The sequence below is a fragment of the Lipotes vexillifer genome, unplaced genomic scaffold, assembly GCF_000442215.2.
Source record: "Lipotes vexillifer unplaced genomic scaffold, Lipotes_vexillifer_v1.1 scaffold490, whole genome shotgun sequence".
Classification (NCBI taxonomy): Eukaryota; Metazoa; Chordata; class Mammalia; order Artiodactyla; family Lipotidae; genus Lipotes; species Lipotes vexillifer.
The window spans coordinates 3,674,059-3,698,163 of NW_006796397.1; the positions used below are offsets into that span (position 1 = coordinate 3,674,059).

General features: G+C 34.8%; 1 protein-coding gene and 1 non-coding gene across 2 annotated transcripts in view; one reads left to right on the plus strand and one right to left on the minus strand.

Annotated features, from left to right (window-relative positions):
* Nucleotides 1-24,105, minus strand: part of EVI5 (ecotropic viral integration site 5) — a 151,976-nt gene that overhangs the window by 55,548 nt on the left and 72,323 nt on the right. The window contains exons 13-16 of the mRNA XM_007468538.1: nt 20,597-20,731; nt 16,982-17,122; nt 15,671-15,829; nt 8,036-8,182 (exon numbers count right to left, since the gene is read on the minus strand). Of these exons, the coding sequence (XP_007468600.1) occupies nt 8,036-8,182; nt 15,671-15,829; nt 16,982-17,122; nt 20,597-20,731 (582 nt within the window). The remainder of the gene's footprint in view (nt 1-8,035; nt 8,183-15,670; nt 15,830-16,981; nt 17,123-20,596; nt 20,732-24,105) is intronic.
* TRNAG-CCC (transfer RNA glycine (anticodon CCC)) lies at nt 5,355-5,427 on the plus strand. Its single transcript has one exon. It is a non-coding gene; the product is annotated as a tRNA-Gly (tRNA).

Here is a 24,105-nt window from a genome sequence, read left to right on the forward strand (position 1 = left end):
TTTTTTTTTTTTGCCGCGGAGCAACTAAGCTTGTGCACCACAAGTACTGAGCCTGCACTCCAGAGCCCGTGCACCACAACCACTGAGCCCCCATACCACAACTACTGAAGCCCGCGCGCCTAGAGCCCGTGCTCCGCAACAAGAGAAGCCACCTCAATGAGAAGCCCACGCACCGCAACAAAGAGTAGCCCCCGCTCACCGCAACTAAAGAAAGCCTGTACGCAGCAACAAAGACCCAATGCAGCCAAAAATAAATAAATTTTAAAAATATATATATATTCAGACAAGTGTACACAATTATAGTACATCAAAACACTATTTACAACGGTAAAAAGTTGTAAATGACCCTACTGTGTAACAATAAAGAAATAGTTCACTCAAAAAAAAATATATATGTTTTAATCTTAGATATGATACTGGTACATCACTACAAGCAAATACTGCTTTAAATATTTTGCCGTTTTGTACATGGCCAGAAAGTGTAGTCTCTGTACCCAGTGCTGTGATGGAAAGTGCTTAATGACCAGCTCTCAAGCAAGTGTGTGTACGTGTGCATGTGTACACATGTGTTTGTATGTACATTTATTATATATTTTAATATAGACTGAAATAGAAGATGTATAATATACAACACACAGTTAATAAGATACATAATGCTATTATAAATTCTATGTGGTCAATATACTCTCAGAGAATGCTTTCACTAATTTTTGCCAAACTATTGTATCCATAGGTCATCTACCACTGAAAATGAGGAAAAAGTGAAGTATGGATATGAACATTGGTTAATTTTTGTTCAAGTTATCTATTCTGATAATAGAATTATTATCATTCTTATAACAGTAATCAAACACTGAAAGATGATTTCCTCAATATTTTTGTGCTATTCATAATGTAAAGACTAAAGATACAACACATTTTTAAGCTTTAATCTGCATTAACAGTCTAGAGCAGGAGTCAAAAACTTTTCCTTAAAGGGCCAAATAGTAAATAATTTTAGACTTGTGGGTCGTACAGTCTATCACAACCACTCTATCTGCCACTGGAGTGTGAAAGTGGCCATATACAATATATAAATGAATGGGAAAGGTTGTATTCCAATAAAACTTTATTTACAAAAACAGGCAGCCAGACAGATTTGGGATATGGTCTATAGTTTGCCAACTTCTGGTCTTGATAATCCACAAAACAATAAATCAAGCCCTGATTTGTAGTTTGCTAATTTATGTGGTGTAAATACTCCCATCATGGCTCCTTTCAAGTCGACATAACATTAGTGAACATTAATGAATATAACATGAGTAGCACACATTGGTATTTCCACTAAACAGATGCAAATAGGTATAAATAATCTTAAAAGCACAGATAATAGTAAAATGTAAAAATAATTAGGAAATGATGACATTTGAGTATTTACTACCATAATTTGTCTAATCATGTTGAATAATTTAATTTTTAATATGGCTGTTTAACAAACGTGCCACAAAATTCCTGAAAATTTATTGGGGTGGCCAAAAAGTTCGTTCAGGTTTTTCCATAACATCTTGTAACAATCGGTTCTTGCAAGCCTTTACTAGCCAGCTCCAGCACACCTCTGTGTCTATGTTTAATAAAGTTCAAATCTCTTTCTGTCACTCTCTAACTTTAAACACTTTAATGGTACTCCACAGATCTTGAGATAACAGGTTCTTTTACTGGTGTCCAAGATTCTATACGATTTGGCTCCCTATTTACTGCTCTAGCTTTGTATCTCACCAGTATTCCTCACCACACACTTCCCTCCAACTAGAATGAACTTCCTCAGTTCAAGCAAAAAACCTATTGTTCCTTTTGCTCTTCACATGTGCTATTCCCTTTGTCTAGTGAACTCTGCTGCCTTCCCTTGACTACTTCCTACATATCCTTAAGGTCTCAGCTTAATCATTCCTTAGTTAGTTTTGCTTGAACCATAACCTTAACACTAAATGCCCATTATAGTATTCTATATACCTCCTCAATCATAGCACTACTCATACTGCATTGTAATGGTGTGTTTGTCTATATCCTTTGCTAAGAGAAAGCCCCTTGAGGACAGTGATCTCTCTCCAACAGCCAGCACTACCTTGCAACTATGTGAGTGGGACACCTAAAAAACCTCATCCTTTAGCTTTAGCGAAGCCTTTAGATGACCGTAGCCTCAAGAGACTCTCAATCAGAACCACTTGATTAAACTGCTCCTGAATTTCTGATCCACAGAAACCCTGGGATATTAGTGGTTACTGCTATTTTAAGCCACTAAGTTTTAGAGGTAATTTGTTAAATAGCAATAGATAACTAATACATTTATACTCTACAAACTTTAACACTGTATAAAAATATTATATCCATCAAGTAAAAAAACAAAAATTTGGGCATCAGTTTTCTCCCAATCTTCCCCCTCTCCAATCCAATCACCAAGTCTCTACAAAAATACTGAACTGATCTACTCTGCTTTAGTACAACTGCCAACACCTGAGCCCAGGCTAGCAACTCTGTCTTGTATTCAATACTATTACCTGATGATCTCATATCAAATCCCTCTCCAACCTCACCTCAAATCCATCTCCACACACAGTGGCACGTGTGTTCTTTTAATAAATAATTACAGGGCTTCCCTGGTGGCGCAGTGGTTGAGAATCTGCCTGCCAATGCAGGGACATGGGTTCGGGCCCTGGTCTGGGAAGATCCCACATGCCGCGGAGCAACTAAGCCCATGAGTCACAACTACTGAGCCTGCGCATCTGGAGCTTGTGCTCCACAACAAGAGAGGCCACACAGTGAGAGGCCCACGCACCGCGATGAAGAGTGGCCCCCACTCGCCGCAACTAGAGAAAGCCCTCGCACAGAAACGAAGACCCGACACATGCAAAAATAAAATAAATAAAAATTTAAAAAGCTAAAAAAAAAAAAATTATATTAATCACTACAAGCATTATCCCCTAATAAATTCTAAAATTAGTTGCTGAGGGACTTCCCTGGTGGCGCAGTGGTTAAGAATACACCTGCCAATGCCAGGGACACAGGTTAGATCCCTGATCCGGGAAGATCCCACATGCCGTGGAGCAACTAAGCCCGTGTGCCACAACTATTGAGCCCGTGTGCCACAACTACTGAGCCTGCGCGCCTAGAGCCCATGCTCCACAACAAGAGAAGCCACCGCAATGAGAAGCCCGTGCACCGCAATGAAGAGGAGCCCCTGCTCGCCACAACTACAGAAAGCCCTCATGCAGCAACGAAGACCCAACACAGCCATAAATAAATTAAATAAATAAATAAATAAATAAAATAGAATTAGTTGCTGAAACCTTAAGGATATTTGCATAAACTCAAAATAGTTCCTCCAAATACTTATTAATTATTGTCCTATTCTGGTGGTCTTAACACATGCCCACAAGTTCTTTGATACTCTCTCCTTCATGAGTTGTCGCTCAATGCCCTTTCCCCGACTCAGACTAGTAACTTGTCTGTCTAGGCTCAGTAACTTGTTTGTAAGGACAGAATATGAGGGGGAAAAAGCTTTGTAGTAGAGAAAGCTGGCAGATAACCAACTTAATCAAATGACCAATGTTAACAGCACTAGATGTACGATATATCAAGACAGTATGTCCCTGATATGATGCACTGAGAAAGACACTTCATCTCTGTATACTTTCCTAAAATACATAACCTTGGTCAAGGCATGAGAAAACATATGACTATCCCAAACTGAAAGATTTCTACAAAATACCTCACAAGTATTCTTCAATAGTCAAAGTAATGAGAGATAAGAAAACAGTGAGAAACTGTTGCAGATCAAAGAAGAATGAGACATGATGGGGAAGTCTGAATAAAGTCTGTAATTTAGTAATAACATTATACCAATGTGCATTTCTTAGTACTGATAAATGCATCATGTTTATGTAATATGTTAAAATTAGGAGGGGCTGATTAAAGGGTATATGGGAACTCTGTACTATCTTTGCCACTTCACTGTAAACATAAAATTACTTCAAAATTAAAAGTAAAAATACTGAAGCAAATATAGCATATCAAAAAATATATCATGTTTCTTTCCTGCTTAAGACCTTTCAGTGGCCTCCCACAGCATTTAAGAGTAAAACTCAAACTTGTTACCAAGGCCTATAAAAATCTACATAGTAAGAAGTGGAGTCCTAGCTTACCTCCCTGACTTTATCTCATTCAGCTCTGCATTATACATGAGACTCAGCAACCAAGTTCTTTCCTGCTTTTGGGCCTTGAACTCTGACCCTTTTCACGCAAAGATCTTCCTCCAACTCTTCATATGGCTGCTTCTTTCTTATTCTTCAGGTCCCAGCTCTGCTACCATCTCCTGGCATTCAATCTTAACTGCCACTTCCCCTAACCTCCCACACTATAGTACATCATTACTAATGATCTTTCCTATTTTTTACTTATTGTCTCACAAAACATTATGCCCACTTTCTCCATTACAGTATCCCCAATGCCTACAAGAAAAACGGACAAATAGAAGACACCCAAATATCTGACAAATATGTAAGTACTGATAGATGCCATCATTCTTTAAAGTCTCATAATCTCACCTCTTCCCATCCCTATTTGAAAAGCACTGTCTTAGAACATATAAATTATATCTATTTAAAATGAAAAGGTTTGGTTACACAATTTGCAAGTAACATGATGAAGAAACTGGTACTATCATGCCTTGCAGGTCAAAGTACCAAATGGTACAACCCTAAGCAGGGTAATTTGACAAAATCTATGAAAGTACAATTGACCAAACAATCAAATTTACAGCAATTTATCCTACAGGAATGCATAGATATACTTTTATACATCTGAAATTATGTATGTACAAAGTTATTCACTATACACTGCTTGTAGTAGCAAAACACTGGGAACAACCCATGTGCTCATCAATAAGGACCTAGTTAAGTATACTATAGTATATGCATGCAGTGGAAAACAATGTACCTTAGTAACTAATGAGGAGATTCTTTAAGCACTGATAATTGAAAGCTCTACAAAACATACCACTAAAAAAAAGCAAAAAGTAGAATATATTACTGTCTGCTAACTTTCACATAAGAAAGTGAGAAGTGTACACTTTTAATTGTATAAAAGTGTATACTTCTAAAAGTATACATTTTTAATTGTTAGTATCTGCCTAAAAGAAACTCTAAAATAACATCAGAAAATAATAAAAGCAGTTACCTGGGAAAAAAATAAAAGGGTATGTGGTAGGGTCAGAAAGAGACTAAAAGGGGAATGCTTTCATTTATATTTTAGTTTAAAAATATCAAAGCATTATGAAAAAATGTGTAAGTATTAAGCTACTAAAATTTATATGAGGGACTTCCCTGGTGGTCCAGGGGCTAAGACTCTGTACTCCCAATGCAGGGGGCCCAGGTTCGAACCCTGGTCAGGGAACTAGATCCCACATGCTGCAACCAAAGAGCCCGCATGCCGCAGCAAAGATGCCGCATGCGGCAATGAAGACCCCGTGTGCCGCAATGAAGGCCCGACGCAGCCAAATAAACAAATATTTAAAAAATAAGCAAATAAAATGTATATGAAATATAAGCGAGAGGTTTAATTTCTTCTTTTTTCTTCCTATGATTATTCCATATATGCACAATATTATAATCATAGTATAATACTTCGCTCAGCTTTCCTCACTTAACATTAATTATTACACAATTTTATGTTTGTATATGAATAGAGAATATAAAATCTTTCTATAATCTTCAAATTTAGATTTATGTAGGAATACTACAATTTTATTAATGAAATCCTAAGGGCCAGGTGTGTTACGGAATTTCAGATTTTTTAGACTTTCTAAGAGTAGTAAGGTGCATAAACCAAACATTAGTACTCTCCAGTGGGATCTGAGGCAGCATCCATAATGCAAGAGTATGCTCAATGCTTAACACAATGAAGCAGTGAAGTATAAATACCCACACCAAGTGGGATAAATAAAAACTATAAATGACCAAGTGGGATAAATAAAAACTATAAATGGCTGTAAATTAATTCAAATCTGGTTTTGCTTCCAAATGGATTTGTGTGAAATTTATGAAAATGTTTAGGTTTCAGTGTTTTGGATTTTCGTATTAGGGGTCTTTAAGTGGGAACATTCAAATTCAGTTATAGAGAGAAAATAACACTAATATTAAAAACAGTATCCTGACATATTTTACATCAATGAAAATAACATGAGCTTTAATAATTACTTATCAGCAAATCATAAGCCATAATCATATAAAACTAAATGAAAATGAATCAGATTTATATAACTGAAGGATTAGTTCCCTTGAAAAAGTTAAGTTTGTTGCTGAATTGTTCCAACATGACGAAGTAAAATACGTACACTTAACCAGAATGTACTAGATGCTAGGGTGACAATTAACACTGATCATTCTCGAAATCTGCAAAAGGCATTAAAAAGATCGAATAAATCAATATACACCTTAAACATGGGGGAGATCTCAGAGTCAGTATCTGTAACATACTTTACAAAGGTATTAATGAAAAGTTAAAATTAAATAAAATCTCATATCGGTTCTGAAAATTCTGAATCTGAGCCCATTACTTAGATAAATTCAAAGAAAACAATTATTTCCATCAGCAAACTCCCCAAATATTTATTTCCAAAGAATACTTTACTTTGATTAAAAGGTGCTAAGGCATTTGAGAAGCAATATTAAATCCAGTAACAGTGTTAACAACATGTTTAAAGGAAAACTTATACCAGTAATCAAAAAGATTAAATTCTTTATTAAAAGTAAGTCAGCACAGACACTATAGCACCAAAAAACTCAAACAGATATTAGTATGATAAATCAAATTGATGTAACCTCATGTCACATCATTTTATTTTTAAATTAGTCTAGGGAATTCCCTGGCAGTCCAGTGGTTAGGACTTGGCGCTTTCACTGCTGTGGCCCAGGTTCAATCCCTGGTCCAGGAACTAAGATCCCACAAGCTGCACGATGAGGCCAAAAATAAAAGCCTAGTCACATCCTTCAAGAGGGACTACTCTTATGTCAGTACAAACTTCAGTACTGCCTACAGATTTCTGTCAGTGTAAATTGTAAGAGCCATGCATATTTATTAGGATGTAATTTCATCTCTGGATTTCAGTGACACTGATAAACCACTCAAGCTTCACTCTTGGTTTTTAATGACACCAGAACAAGTTGATGGAATTACAGCTTTATATGTGCCATTGAAAGTCTTATTTCTTATCATAGAATAATAAGGCTGGAATCTTTAAAGGGCATCATTCCTACTATCTCACCATGGAAAGATGGATGTCTAGTTTATTTTTAAAATCCCATTACTGGTCCTCAGTAATCCATTCTAATGTTCACACCACAGTCTTCTCTTTAGTTACTTCACACACACACACAGCCCCTCTCCTTCCACCCCATTTCCCAACCTCCCCTTCTCTCTCACCATTACTATGTTGTAAATTTATTAAAGGAAAAAACATACTTGCATTCAAAAACTTTTCCATGTTTTACAAATCTAAACACTTCACAAAAAATTTTAAAACTGATTAAAATAGCAATGTGAAATGTACACAATTTTCCCAACCCACTGGTACACGCACACCTCTTTTGCTCTCTAGCCAGAAAACATATATCAATATTGACAGCCTGCCAATAAGGTACCAATAAAAGCAGAGTTGCCCCAACCTTTCTAAATTACCTATCTTTTTGGTTGAGACATTAAAAGCTTCGGTTTTAACAGGCTATGGGTAAAAAGAGATACCAATCTTCAACCACTTGGTTAACTTAATTTCCTGCACTGGCATTTAACCAAGTGGTTGAAAATGAAGTTTCCTGACTGAAATCCACCCAGAGCAAGATGAGCTAACCTGGCCTGAAAGCAACTGCCAAAGTAACTTCAGGAAAAGTAGGAAATAAGACTAGCTTTTTTTTGGTTTTATGATAATGTACTCAATGATGAGACAAAAACAAAAAAAGTATTATTATATTGACAAAAACATAAACTTGCTAAATGATATATTTACCTTGCATTCAATCTCTGCTTGTTTGCGCTTTGCTTCACTTAATTGGGTAAGTAGTCCTTTGTTCTGTGCAGAAAGATACTGCACCTTCTCCTGTAGATTGATCACCTCTTGTTCTGCTCTTCGAAGATGATTACTATTTATCTGGTTCTAATAATTAAAAATATAAAAACTCAGAGTATAGATAAAAGGCCTGAAAAAACTTATAGATTTCTACCTACGCATATTATGCCTCAACAATATTCTTAATAGTATTATTAGTTATAGGCCTATTTTATTCAACAAATAAATACATAAAAAAAATTATAAAACTGCTTTAAGCATCAAATCACCCAAAAGGATGCATAAGGTTCATATTAGAAATTCTCACTAGAGGTCCATTTACCATTTATACAATAAATATCTATAAACTATAAGGATGTTTACATAGAACTTGTAGGTATTAATTTCTGAAATAGGCAATATGGTATAAAATAGATGTGATACGATGAATTTAACTCCCTTTTCCAGTTCCCAAAAGAAAACAGAGACTAATCAAAAGGTATCATCACCACTTACTGGACTGTAAACTTTTTGATACAAAATGTATCACATGAACTTCTACATTCCTAAAATATATATAGCACAGTCTGTTTTTATGGAGGATGGACTGGTTTTGAATTCTGGCTTGCTATTTGGTGAGTAAGCAAACTAGTTAATATCTAGTTTCTATTTCCTCATTTGAAAAATGTACATAAAAATACTATCTATTTCTCATTTGGTTGTCTTTAGAATTAAACGAGATAATACATGTTAACAGAGCTTAATATATAGTAAGAACTCAATACATGCTAGCTGCTTAGTGTATTATAACTATAGGACATGATGAAAAAATAGATCTTTTATTTATTTTTATTGAAGTATATAGTTGATTTACAATGTAGTTTTAGTTTCTGGTGTACAGCAAAGTGACTCAGTTTTTTACATATGTATTCTTTTTCATATTCTTTTCTATTATGGTTTATTACAGCATATTGAATATAGTTCCCTGTGCTGCACAATAGGATCTTGTTATAGATCTTGAATTTACAGACATGAGGCAGTCTTCACATTCAGGCTTGACCCAGCTTGAATTCTCTCAACGCTAAATTATTCTATTAGAGGCCTGAAAGAAACAGTAGGGATTTTCATAGCCAAAGAGAGGCAAAATTAGGCTCTTCATTTAACCGTTCTTCAACCTTGGTCAAGTTAACTAATGCCATCAAATTATAGTATACTGATAGAACCGTAGATATTACTGCTTGTCTTTTAAGGCTGTGTTTTGAGAATTATGTGAGAAAAGTTTATGGAAGGAGTTCTCATCTAATGCCTGAAATTTAAGACATTTAATAAATACTCAGTTGTTACTATTATTAAACCTATTCTATCTCACTCTATGAAGATGATCCTGCCTCCAGTTTTAATTTTAAAATCTGGGTCATCCAATAGATTTAAGCTCTAAAACTTTCTACCACTTCCAGGTTTCTTCATCTTCACTACTCATCTTTCTGACTCACAGAAGAAACGCCTCCTTCCTAAGACCATCCTCTATGTCACCCGCTTCTTCCTCACTTTCAATCAATGAACACTGTCTGTCTACAAAATTAAGAGTGAACTTCTTAGTTCTGTATTCAAAATGTTCCACAACCTCTTTTTACTGTCTTACCTCCTACCATTAAGACAAATAACTATACTACAGAGGGACACAACTTCAACATAAGCTGCAAAGAATTCCCACAGACAAAACTCCTCCCTACACCCCTGAATACCATTCCACGATCCAAAATTACAAAACGAAACACTCACACATAAACAAAATCCAAGAATCGACTATGAGTGAGAAATGGTAGACAAAAAAATAAATAAATAGCAAGAATAGATTTTTAAGAACTCTAGATAGTAAAATAATCACATAAGGGCTTTATACAAAATAGTTTATGCTTAAAATTATTAGACATAGACATAAAAAGAGGAAGCAAAAACATAAACAAAGAACAGGTCACTGTCAAAAAACATTCAGCAAATTTGAAAAATAACCAAATATAATTTTTAAAATTAACAGATACTGCTGTTAAAAATTCAATTATGTTGAGACACAGAAAAGAGAATAAGGGGGTATAAAATACACCTATTAGGTGTTTCAGGATAAAATATACCTAACAGGTGTTGCAGAAAAAAAAGTGAGACACGATGGCCTAAGAAGATGGTAATAGTTGGGAATCCTTTACAACAACAACAGCAACAACTACATATGAATCTACAGCTCAGGAAGCACAACTAGTCCCAAACAGGATAAACATCAACATAAATAAGGCCTCATCAAAATACATTATAACAAAACTTACAAAATGCTAAAGAAAAGAAGAGGCAAATCAAGGGGAAAACTGAGTATCTGTGAAGGCGGAAAGTGAAATATCCAGCAGACATCTCAACAGGAAAAATTGGTAGTGCTTAAAAAAAATTCATCCTATAAAAAGTATACTCAGCTAACAACATACAAGAGTGAGAGAAAAGTACATTTATTTTAAGAAAGTGAGAGAGTTTACAACTCATGATCGAAACTGGAAAGAAACTGTTTGGTAAAAGTTGGCATGCAGGTAGACAAATCCACAGGAGTACTGACTCCATAAAACAATAATAATGCCTAGGAATTTGGAGATTTAAAAAAATGTACAATAATCGTAAGATGTAAGAAGAACACATGGAGTTATTCTAAGGCCCTTATATAGTTTGGAAGAATGACAGAGATAATTACTAACTTTAGACTTTGTTCAGTCAGGCAAGCATTTTCTTCCTTTTTTTTTTCCTTCAGGTAGTAAACACTAATAGAAAAGAAAAGGAATTATAAAAGTCAAACTAACAGAAGGAGAAAGAAAAAACTAAATCCAATAAAAGGCAAGAAAGGAAGAAAACACATAGAAAGAAAGAAGAAACAATACAAAATAAAATAATTTCAAATACATCATAATAAAGACTTTTGATTTCTGATTGGGGATATAGAGAATCAGAAAGAACATTGCTTCCACCTTTTCAATTAAAAAAAAAAAAAAAGCCAGCCAAACTCTAAGTTCATGACTAATGTTGAACCCAGAGAGGTGAGGTCACAGGACAACCACTAGCTCAAAATCTAAGAGACAGGGCAGATGCTGCTAGAAGCTGTTAAGAATAATTCAGCTAGAGTAAACATTGAATGGGTGGAGCTCAACTGTGGGCTGGCTAGAGAGCGTGGAGCCCGTGGGGAGAATAGAGTGCATAAACTCTTATACACTTTTCCCTCATGGACCCCAACAGGTACACATGAAAAAGACTGGTGAGAGTCCTGAGAAAGAGATCTCCATGCTACAGGCCGCAGGGAGGGGGAAAACAGCTGATATGTGAGGGGCACTAACCTTGCTTATCTCCTCTACAGAACAAAAGGTTTAATCTGCTTGGAGCAGGACAACAAATATTGTTGTCTCTGGGGCACGGGGAAAACCAGTGCATCCGGGGAAGGGGCAGGACTATAGCTTGGGGGTAGGACAGGAGCACTAATGAGACCAAACACCCCAGATCCAGGGACATGATGCAGCCTAAGACTGAGGCTTTATCAGAACAATAGGGCAGAAGTGTTCTCTGACCCTCCAATTTCCTGTAACAAGTAACAGTGGAATACTGCTGGGGACTGACCCCCTGAAGTACTGTACAAATGGAAGACCTAAAGATATTAAGAAAACCCTTTGGCAAACCAGCCCCTGATCTAAAAATAAGATATTGCTAGAGGAATTTGAAGCCCATGGTGCAATGAGGGTAACCACAGAAACAACAAACCTCAAACCAGCCCAACTCCTGACTATATTAACTCAAAGCCCCCACATTAAAGACCTAGTAGAAGGAAAGATGTACCCATTTCCAGGCAAGAAACTATTTACCTTAGTCTACTGCTCTACACAAGATACACATCTAGTTTTCAACAAAAAATTACACAGCATAGGAAAAGGTAAAAAACAAAACACTTCCAAGAGACAAAGCAATCAACAGAACCAGCCTCATATATGACACAGATATTGAAATTATCTGACAGGGAATTTAAAATAAGGGCTCTATGGGAAAGGTGAAAAATATGCAACATAAGATAGGAACTATCAGCAAAGAAATGAAAACTATAAGAATTAAACAGAAATACTAGAAGTAAAAAACACAGTTAACAGGTGTAAAGAATACCTTCAACAGCTCATCAGACAACTCACAAATTGGAGGAAAGAATCAGTGAACTTAGTGATAAATCAAGAGAAATATGTCAGTCAATAGAAACTGAAATACAAAGCGAAAAAATAATGGGAGGGAAAAGAGTAGAGCATCCAAGAGTTGCTGGACAACATCAAACAACCTAACATAAGTGTGAATGGAATCCCTGAAGAAGAGAGTGTGGGAGAAGAAATATGTGACGAAATAATGACCCAGAAATTTCCAAATTTCATGGCAGTCACAAATTCACAGGTCCCAGAAGCTCAAGAAAAAACAAAGCAAAAATCACATCAAGTCAAATTATATTTCCCTAGGAAACTGCCCATTTCATCTAAATACTCTAATTTCAAATGTATCACTTAAACTTGTTCAGAGTATGTTTTTAAAAAATATTTTCACTGGATCTATATTTATGTCCCTTTTTCTCATTCCTAATAGTGTTTATTTGTGCCTTCTTTCTTTTCTTAAAAAAGTCTTGAAGAAGTTTACCACATCTTACAGCACCAGACTCAAGAAGAAACAGAAAACCTGAAAAGATCTATAACCCTTCAACAACTAGGATCAATAATTATTATACCCACAAAACAAAACAAAAAGACAAGACTGTTTAAAGGAATGAATTCCAGGGACTTCCCTGGTGGTCCAGTGATCTCTGTGCTTCCACGGCAGGGGGCACGGGTTCAATTCCTGGTCGAGAAACTAAGATCCCACATACCACCTGGCCCAAAAAATAAAGGAATGAATTCCAGCAAATATTCCAGTAATGGGTAATTTCAATCTTACATAAAACTTCTGAGAACAGAAAAAGTTAAATACAACCCAACTCATTCCCCCAGCTTACCTTGGCGCCAAAACCAGATAAAAGGCTCCCCCAAAAGGAAAATTATAGCACAATCTAATTTAGGTACAAAAAAAATCTAAATTATGAAAAACCTGATTCCTGCAATGGGAATATGTTGTGTATGTCTCTGTCTGCATTCCATATTACAAACTTGTTCTTTAGCATTTTGATAACTGTACCTCAATATAACGGTTTTCTTTGAAATCCTATGTATTTTATGCATTAAAAAACACTATTTTGAGATGGGGTCCATAGGTTTCAGGCTGCCAAAGGGGTTCATGGCACACAAAATAGGTAAGAACCCCTGTACTAAAGAAACTCTTAGAGATATACACAAGAAAACATGCAAGGATGCTCAGAGCAGCCCTGTTTGTAATAGCAAAAATTGGTACGAAAAGGAAAGTGGTTCCATAAACCAAGGTATACTTATCAGGTGGACTTTTCTAAAAGTCATTAAAATGAATAAGAACTGGAGCTACATGTATCAGCAAGGACCTATCTCTTAATCTGGATGCTGGATACATGGGTGTTTGATGTAATATTCTTTAGATGACTAATACAGCATTAACATCACATGACACTATTTGTATTTATTTTCCTCACTTTGCAATGAGAAAACTTCATGGATCATCACCAGTACATGCACGGACATTTAGGAGCCATTAGTCAGGCACAGTGCAAAATACAAATTCCTTAGGAAGCCTTTCTCCAAACCACCAAGTTGCAATTAACTGTCCTGTCCTATTCTCCATAGCAATTTCTATCTAACTCTCTACTTACAAACTTCTGAATTATATATTGCTTCCAGTTTTACTGAAATATAATTAACATATAGCACTGTATAAGTCTAACGTGTACAGCATAATAACTTGACTTACATATATTGCAAAATGATTACCACAGTAAATTTAGTTAACCTTGATTATCTCACATAGTGAATTATATTAAATACAGTTTGTGCTTGCCTGATTTCTCAAGTGTAAGATATTCTTTTTTTTTTTAAGTGTAAGATCTTTGATGGCTGCATACTGCTTTGTAGTCACAAGTTCCCAAAACCACATTTGCTGAGTTTGATCCATTTATCTACAGTCACTCTGAAATAAATCCTGAACACTGGCTTAAAAGTTGTGTTTGCATCTTTAATATCTATACTGAGATAAAATCTGATTATAAAAATAAAACTTACCATCACAAAGCTGGATTTCTACTTTTCATAATCTTACTGTTATTTTTAATTACAATGAACAATACAAGAAAATAACTTTGAACAATGTAAAACAAGATACGTTTAATCTAAAGGATTTACAAATCCACATTACCATGTTCAAGTTGGGATAATCATTTCCATGTTCAAGTTGGGATAATCATTTTTTTTAATATCTTCTATGTATTTTTAATTTTTTTATTAAGGCATAGTTGACATATTAGTTACAGGTATACAACGTAGTGACATATAAATGCCATATGGTATGGCATTTATATACATTGCAAATTGATCACCACAGTAAGTCTGATAACATCACTGTCCAAAGTTATTGCAATATTATTGACAATATTCCCTATGCTGTATACTATATCCCCATGGTAACTATTTTATAATTGGAAGTTTGTACCTTTTAATCCCCTTTACCTATTTCTCCCAACCCCAATCCTTCTCCCCTCTGATGAACATCAGTTTGTTCTCTCTATATATGAGTCTGTTTGGGATAATCATTTTGCAGTAAGTATACAGAATGATATATGAGTTAACTATGCCCCCTACTGACTGAATAAGTATTTTGAAAACTGAATAACATTACAGAGAATAAAGAATATAGTCCACACAGATGTACCAAATAAAAACCAAATGCACCAAAGGTACTTTTATAATGTAAATGGGTTACATAAAAAGGACTTTGCATATCTTAAGTCAAGCATATTTGAGATAAGATTTATTAGAGAAAAGGGGACTTGAGAAGAAAGAAGTGTAATTTCGGAATTGACTGCTCAGAGTCACCACATTACACAACTTTAGGAAGCATCATTCACATTATATTCTACATCAGTGGTTCTCAACCAGGGGCAATTTTGCCCCCCAGGGGACATTTGGTAATGTGTGGAGATGCTTTCGGCCATCACAATGTGGCAGGGGTGTGGTGCTGAGTAGAGGGTAGAGGAATATGGTAGTAGGTAGAGAGGCCAGGGATGCTGCTAAACATACTACAATGCACAGGCCAGTCTCACAATAAAGAATTAACTGGTCCCGAGTGTTAATATTGTTGAGGTTAAGAAATTTTGCTCAACATGAGCATTCCCTTTCAGGTTGTACAACAATGAAACAAAGTCATATTGAGTTTTATGACTTGTTTAAACTTTGTTGAAAGAGTCAAAGAAGATATTAAATCTCTGATGTCAAGGAATACAGTTTTAGCCCTTTTTATCTGGGCTAGAAAACTGCAGTCTAGACAGTTTCATACGTCCACCTTTTGGCTCTGTTCTAAGGATGATACAATTTGTGCATAAACTTTTAATGGGCTAACAGTATTTTTTAAAGCTATTAGGCTTTCCCATTATACCTGTGTTTCCATTTCCATCATCCTTTGTTTTATTTCTCTTATTTCTGCCTGTGTTTCAGCTTCTCTAAGTCGAATGGTCATCAGTTCATCTTGTAACTCATTCACAGCATTTTTCTTAGGTGGGTCTTTCCATCTCCCAGTAGTACGAGCTAAGTGGCGCTGAAATACAAAAAATTATATCGCAACAAATATTCCCAGTATTACAGTAAGAGCCAACTTAACAAAGCACTTATTTCAGGCCCAGTACTGTATAAGGCACTTTATATGAATCATTTTATTTAATCCCCAGAAAATCTTAAAAGTTAAGCACTATTATTTTCAATATAGAGGTAAGAAAATGGAAATTCTGAGTAAGTAACTTCAGAAAGGTCACACAGCCAGTAAGTGGCAGATCTGGGATATAAACTCAGATATAGTTCAAATTTTTTTTTATATTGTGGATTAATTATTGTAAAGAATACATTTTTCACCCTAATTTTTTTCTGAGAGATTTTTACATTATTTTGTAATGAAATCCCAAGAAAAGGGGAAAACTGGGCCCTTCACGAATTAAGGAAACAATATTAGAAGTTGAGAGCAGTGTTCTCAAAATATCTGTGGTGAAGGACAGTTTTGTTTCATTTGTTTCTAATTTCTAATGCCACCTGATACTTCTTAAAAAAAAAAAAAAAGCCATGGCAACGTAAAGGACTGACTTCAGTCTTTGCTAGATGCATCCCCCATCCCAAATTCATACCAAGATCACTATTCTAAAATGATGTGTAGTTTTTTATTTCTTTCCTCTCTCCCTTCTCTCTTATAGATTCTGGTTTGTTTTTTTTTGTGCTACTTATCAATAGTTTCCCTCATATGTGAATAATTTTGTGGGCGTATAACTAACTGTTTTATTTTGTGGGAAAACCATTTTCAAAAGAAGTTACAAATTCATAAACAAATTTATATTGGTGTCACCCTTCTGATGTTTCATACTGACCAATGAATTTATTATCAACAGGAGAAGAAATAAGTACTATATAAAGAAGTATTTTCTTTTAGTTCTTTAGAAAGTTACACAAATCACAATGGTATAACAACACAATAAAAATGACTTGATCTCTATTTTATCTTTTATTTACTTTTAAGAATCAGAAAGGGAGAGAAAGCTAAAGGTACTTTCAATTTATAAATGCTCTCAGTTTTGTATATTAAACAGGGTCTTTCTCACTTTAAACTCAGATCCTAGTGTTGGTCAGTAACTACTTCAAATTCACACAAAATGGATATTCAGGTTTTACCTTTCTTTTTTAAAGCACACAAAATATTTTGATATACCTGCCAGTGTTCCTCTAAATCCTTGACTTGTTGTCTAAGTTCTTTTAAACCCATAATAGCTTCTGCCTCTCTCAGTTTCACAGCAATGAGTTCCTCCTGAAGCCTTGCAATGTTATTCTCATCAGGAAAGGAGTTGTTTCTCTAAAGCAAGAGGAAATTTAATTGGGGATTATTTTTAATTTGAAGAATAAAATACAGCATATATAATAATAAAATACAACAAAATAATGAGCTGTTTTCTCCCATATGTAATTGTATTTAATTTTATTGAGATATAATTCACAAACCATAAAACTTACCCTTTTAATGAACACTAGTCAGTGGCTTTTGTTTTTTTTTAAAATTATTTATTTATTTTTGGCTGTGTTGGATCTTCATTGCTGCACATGGGATTTCTCTAGTTGCAGCAAGTGGGGGCTACTCTTTGTTGTGGTGCGCAGGCTTCTCATTGCGGTGGCTTCTCTTGTTGCGGAGCATGGGCTCCAGGCATGCAGGTTTCAGTAGTTGCGGCACACGGGCTCAGTAGTTGTGGTGCATGGGCTTAGTTGCTCTGCGGCATGTGGGATCCTCCCGGACCAGGGCTCAAACCCATGTCCCCTGCGTTGGCAGGTGGATTCTTAACCACTGCACCACCAGGGAAGTCCCTAGTCAGTGGTTTTAAGAGTATTCACAGGGCTGTGCAACCAACATCATGAACTAATTTCAGAACATTTTAATCACCCCCAAAAGAAACTCTATACCATTAGCAGTCACTCTACATTTCCCCTACCCCCAGCCCCTGGCAATCACTAATCTATGTCTCTATGAATTTGCCTATTCTGAATATTTCATATAAATGGAATCATAAAATACATGGCTTTTCATGACTAGCTTCTTTCACTTAGCATGTTTTCAAGTTTCATTTTTTTATTGCCGAATAATATTCCATGGTACAGATATACCACATTTTATGTACACGTTCATCAGTTGATGGAAATGTGAGTTGTTTCCACTTTGGGGTTACATGAATAACACTGCTATGAACATTTATGTAAAACTTTTTGTGTAGATATATGTTTTTAACTCTCCTGAGTATGTATGAAAGAACAGAGATGCTGGATCAGATGGTAATTCTACATTTAACTTTTAAGAAATTGTCAAACTTTTCCAAAGCAGTTGCATGTTTTACATTCCCACCAGGAAGGTATAAGGGTAACTGTACTTAATGTTGAGGACACAGAAAGTCTAACTCTGTTTTGTTTAATAAAATACTAATTATGGAGCAACAGGATTAAAAATGTTTTTCAATATGGCAGTGAACATACTAACCTCTGATTAGGACTACAAAGCATGAACATAATTTATGTTTTAAAGATTTATGGAAGAGAATAGTCCAAAATCTGTTTTGTTATATTTTCTCAGCATATCATTTTGAAAAGGGAGTGTAAAACATCTGTACATTAGTCACTGGTTATATCAATATCCAAGAAATAAGCACCAAGGTGACCTAAATATTTGCTTCAAGGGTACAAGATTTAATCTCCTACCATGCTGAAAGACCCACCATAGGATACAGGGTTGCCATATTAAACTACTCTGGGGAATGACCAAAGAATCCTAAATTAGGCTCTAGTAAAAGCTCCTTAGGTAAACTGAAGTACTATTGAAATTTCAAGTCCTGAGTCTATGAAATTTTCTATCTCTGAAATATTTCATGAAGATTTTAGCCCACAGAGATGATGGAATAAAGTTATTCTTGCCAACTACACATTTTTATGATGGACTTGAAATATTTTCTCAATTGAAAACCAGAAATTTACTGTATATGCATTAAAAAAAGTATCTTGCATGAAGAAATTAACCATAGGAAGCATGAAACCTTCCAATTTCCTTTCTACTCTATAACATGAATACCAACAAAGCTACTTAAAAATTTATTTTTAAATTGGACCCAAAGACATTTCTTTCTACCAAATATTCAAAACTAAAAGATCCAGATTCTTACCTAAATCATGGAGCCCAGAATACTCTCAATTAGGCAATTTTTACAGCATTCTTGCTGGCTTTTTTCTCAGCAAACAGGAGAATAAGTTTTCCAAAAATAATATAAAAATAGCAAGTAGATTTCTAGCAAAATTATTCCACTATTGATTGTAGTTATACATTATTCTATTTCATTAAGAAACAGTTAAGAACAATTTGAGGGTATCTTTCATGTCCATTATTTATGAGTTTTTGACTCAATGGCTAGATACTACCCAAGGGCCAAAGAAACAAACGCAACACAGAGCCCAAATTATCTATGATTTTATAAATGAGAAAACAGAGATTCAGAGTTTGTGATTTGGAACAGAGACTCTCAAGTCGGAGGGTTGTAAGAAACCTAAAATCATTTCTATTTCCACTACTAATCTGTTCTTTAATAACTTTGAAAAAAGGTAAGTTAGCTTCTGTAAGTACACCTCCAGCTAAGATCTTCCTATATATTCGGAGGTGGGTTTCTTGCAGCTTGGAAAGCTGTAACAGTTACACTCAGATGAAATTTTCGCTGAAATGTTTATGTATTGGTCTATTTCTACACCTCTTGCAGATGAAGGTATTATAATATTTGAAGATGATGGTTAATTTCTTTTAAAAAATTATTTTTACATGAAAACAAGGTATATTTGCAATGTGTTTCAATCAAAATATTCACTCCTATATCTCAGATCTACATATTTCAAAGTAATAATGTTTACTTGTCAGCTGAAATTTCTGATTAGACCTAATATTTGTGTACTTTTGTGCTTAGTCAGAATGTAAATTTCACAGTGGATTTTCTTTTTGAAATTTACCTTTTATTTGGATAAAAGCAACATGATGTATTTATATACTATAGGGATAAAAATGGTAATTTTCATTTTTTAGAAAAACTACCAATGTGATTATGTTTTTAGTTCTTTTTACTTGTGTTTAGCACAGGCTTTAAATTAAAAAATACACTATGGTCTGGACTGACCCAAAAAGTATTCCATAAATTAACAAATATATGGCAAGTTTTTCATAGCTAAATCTAATTCTTCTAGAAGTTGTTGCCTTCTGCTTAATTACATTAATTGAAATGTGCTTAAGACAAATACTTTCAGCATATTTTATATACTAAAAAACAAAACAAAAAGGGTTAGTACTGGGCCAATGGCCAAGAGGCAATATTACTACCTTGTAGACTGTTACAGTTCAGATTGTCCCACTTCCCCCAGAATTTCAGAAACGAGAAGTCTGGGAGATACTGTACCAGCTGCAGTCGGGTGATTCTAAATGCTGTAAGTACTATTCATCTTGACGATGGTTAATTTCTATCCCCCAGTTTCTCTTCTCCGACATTTAAACATTATTCATATCAAAATTATCCTGGTTGTTTTCCTCTAAAAGGGCTCTAATCTCCATTTTTACCCTAAATATGGCACTTTGAGTAGTATGGCAACAACAAAGAATAAATGGGAATCATGTCTTTTTTTCCTTTCCTCTCTTATAATATGTAAGATTTTTAATGTGCAAAAACACCAAGTCCAATTTCACTACTCAGTAAGTACTTAGCAAGTATCTATCACATGTCCCATTCTAATTTGGGAATGAAAGCATTTATGTTGTTCTTACCTTTTCTATATCCAGAACTTTATCCTGCATTTCCTTTAGTGCACACTGAGACTCAGCTTCACTCAGTCGGGCTTGGACCAATTCCTTCTCTAGCTGTAGCACAAAATCTTCATTGTAGTTGGAACTGCATTTATGCTACAAGTTATAGACATACACTGAAATTTTTCATAAGTATGAACATGTATAAATAATAAAAATAAGTGCAATTACACAATACAACTATTGAGGGCAACCAGATGGTAAAAGTTCCATCCACCTAGTATTTCCAGCTTATCTCCTCCAATTAACTTTCCAATGAACAAAAAATTCCACATTTGATATCTATCTATTGGGTGTTCATAATCAGTTATTACACTAACTGAATCCAATTTATAGGAGATAAATATCTTTTTTTATCTGTCCATCCATCCAGATACTAAGAATTTGTCCCAGCTCTACAGACCTGAACTGTACAACAGTGTAACCACCAGCCATATATGGTTACAGAGCACTTGAAATGTGGTAAGTCCAAATTAAGAAAAGTTTTAAGTGTAAAACACAAACTGGATTTCGAAGGTTTAGTGTGAAATAAAAAGGCAAAATATCTCAGTAATTTGTATACTGATTATATGTTGAAATAATATTTCAAATGCCAAGTTAAACAAAATATTAATTTAATCAAATAAAATTTTTATTATTTATTAATTTCATTCATTATTAATTACTCCTTTTAACATGGCACTTTAAAATGCACATCTGGCTCACATTATATTACTATTAGACAGCACCATTACAGACTACAGAAGACAAGTACATATTTACTGAAAATTCTATTTTAACCTAATAGAAATAAAAACAAAGCATCCACAATAACGTGAACCATCCTAAATCCCAAAAGAATAAAAATGTATTTGCTGTTAGAAATGTAGATCTATTTAAATATACACATGAAAATGACTGCTGGAAGCAAAGAAAAAGAAGATGCTGCACAAAGAAATTAGCCGTGGAAGCATAAAACCTTTCCATCTCCTTTCCTACTTTATACCAATACAGCTACTTTAGAAATCCCTTTTTTTAAACTAGTTTCTACACAAAGCTGTTCAAAAAAGCAAAAAGATATTGAATCCACCATATTATAAAAGACTTCCTAAAATAAACTATCACTTCACATTTAACTCACGTAGTAAATAAATAGCGACAACTCAAAGTTCCAACATAGAGTCATAGGGAATAATCTCCCACTGAACTAGCACAAGTAAAGAATAGTTCCTTTTACTATTCAAGATATTAGGAACAAAACAGGCATCAAATTAAAACTCTATTTAAAAACTATTAAATACTTAGTTAAAACATATGGTATACTCCCTTGCCCCAGTTACCCAAAAAGATATTTTTTAAAATGCACCATTCACTTATTAGGCAAATGAGAATTTTTTAATTCAGTGTACTACATGTTGTTTCTCCTAGTAATTTTCTGATACTATTAAAACAATATTTCAATACAAGAAGTACATCTGCAATAGGTATAACACCTTAGCAAATACTTACCTTACCAAATAGGAGAATGGCAATTTTGGAATGACCACATCCAAATTGCAGGTGCCATGATTTTTGTTTAATTAATCATAGCTACTTTATGAGTAATACTAGAATTTTTTGCTTTTAGTCTAAAGCTCTATGTTACTTCATGCTTATTTTCTAAGACTCTATCAGAAGAGCCCCAGGAATACATCAAACCCAAATGGCCAAAATGAGAATGAAACCATTGATCTGGTATAATCCAACTGATCCAACCAAGTAAACAAAAAACTGTACTAATATTGGGAACAAATTTTTATCAATAAAATTTACAAAACTTCTAATCATCCTCTATTGTTAATGGGATACATTCTATAGTGTACATGCTATTTCTCTTCTCATATTTCCCATTTGTTCCTCAACCCACTGCAAACTAGCTTTAGTCTTCATCCCTTGATGAAACTGCTCTTATCGCTAACAATATTAATACCCAATAACAATATAAAAACTCTATGGAAAGCCCTTTTATTCAGCTCTTACCTTCACCAGATAGTCTATGGAATTTAAAACAACTGACAACTCAAAAATTTCTCCTCCCTCAGATTCTGAGGTATTACTGTTTAATGGTTCTACCTCATATCTTCTCTGTCTCCTCTGTCAGCGGAACTACTTAATTATAGGTATGTATGTCTACGTGTATCTGTGTGTGTATATGTCTGTGTGTATCAATCAGTAGGCCCCAGGGTTTCAATATTGTGTGCTTTTTCTCAATCTTCCTGTTAACTTTCTTATTTTGAAGATTCCTCCTATGTGATTTCATCCACTAATACAGTCTGTATAAAGACACTATCAGAATCTGTGTATATGTAAATAGTTAAAAAAAAAAAGGAGGGAAATAGGGACAGGAAGAGGGAGGAAGAAAGAACACACAATAATGGAACTCTAGGGACAATAAATATATAGATAGATATTGACAGATATACAGATAAATAGAAAGCAATGACTCTCAAAGTCCATATTCTCAGCTCTGATCTTTCTACTAAGCTACAGATTCATATTCACAACTTCCTACTGGTTTTGTTCATCTGTTTAGCCTCATACTCACCTCACATTCAACATGTCACAACTGGACTCCTCATCTTTTCCTCCTCATGTATTTACTACTATATGCTAAGGATCCCACCATCTAACAACTGACCAAGTCAGTTGTTCCCCTCTTATACTCATCCCATACCAAATCAATCACAAAGTCTTAGTAACTTGCACATCTCTTGAATTTGTCTGCTCCTTTCCATCTTCACAGTCATTGTTTTTAATTTATGCTCTCATCTCTTTCTTTGAACCACCACAATAGCCTTATATATCACCATCTGTTAATAGTGCTTACAGTGGGTATTATTTAATAGAGGCATACCTCGTTTTATTGCTCCTCGCTTTATTGCACTTTGCAGATACAATTTTTACAAATTGAAGGTTTGTAGCAACCCTCTTTCAAGCAAGTTTATCAGTGCCATTTTTCCAACAATTTGCTCACTTCAAGTCAGTGTCACATTTTGGTAATTCTCACAATATTTCAAACTTTTTCATTATTATATTTGTTAGGATGATCTGTGACCAGTGACTTTTGGTGTTAGTTACTAACGTTGTGTTCTGACAGCTCCACAGACTGGCCATTCCCCGCATCCTTTTCCTCGGGCCTCCCTATTCCCTGAGACACAACACTACTGAAATCAGGCCATTTGATAAACCACAACGGCCTCCAAGCGTTCAAGAGAAAGAAGAGTTGTATGTCTCTCACTTTAAGTCGAAAGGTAGAATTGATTAAATTTAGTGAGGAAGGCATGTCGAAAGCCAAGATAAGCCAAAAACTAGGGCTCTTGCACCAAACAGCCAAGTTGTGAATGTAAAGGAAAAATTCTTTTTTTTTTTCTCTTTTAAAAAAAAATTTTTTTTTTGCGGTACGCGGGCCTCTCACTGTTGTGGCCTCTCCCATCGCGGAGCACAGGCTCCGG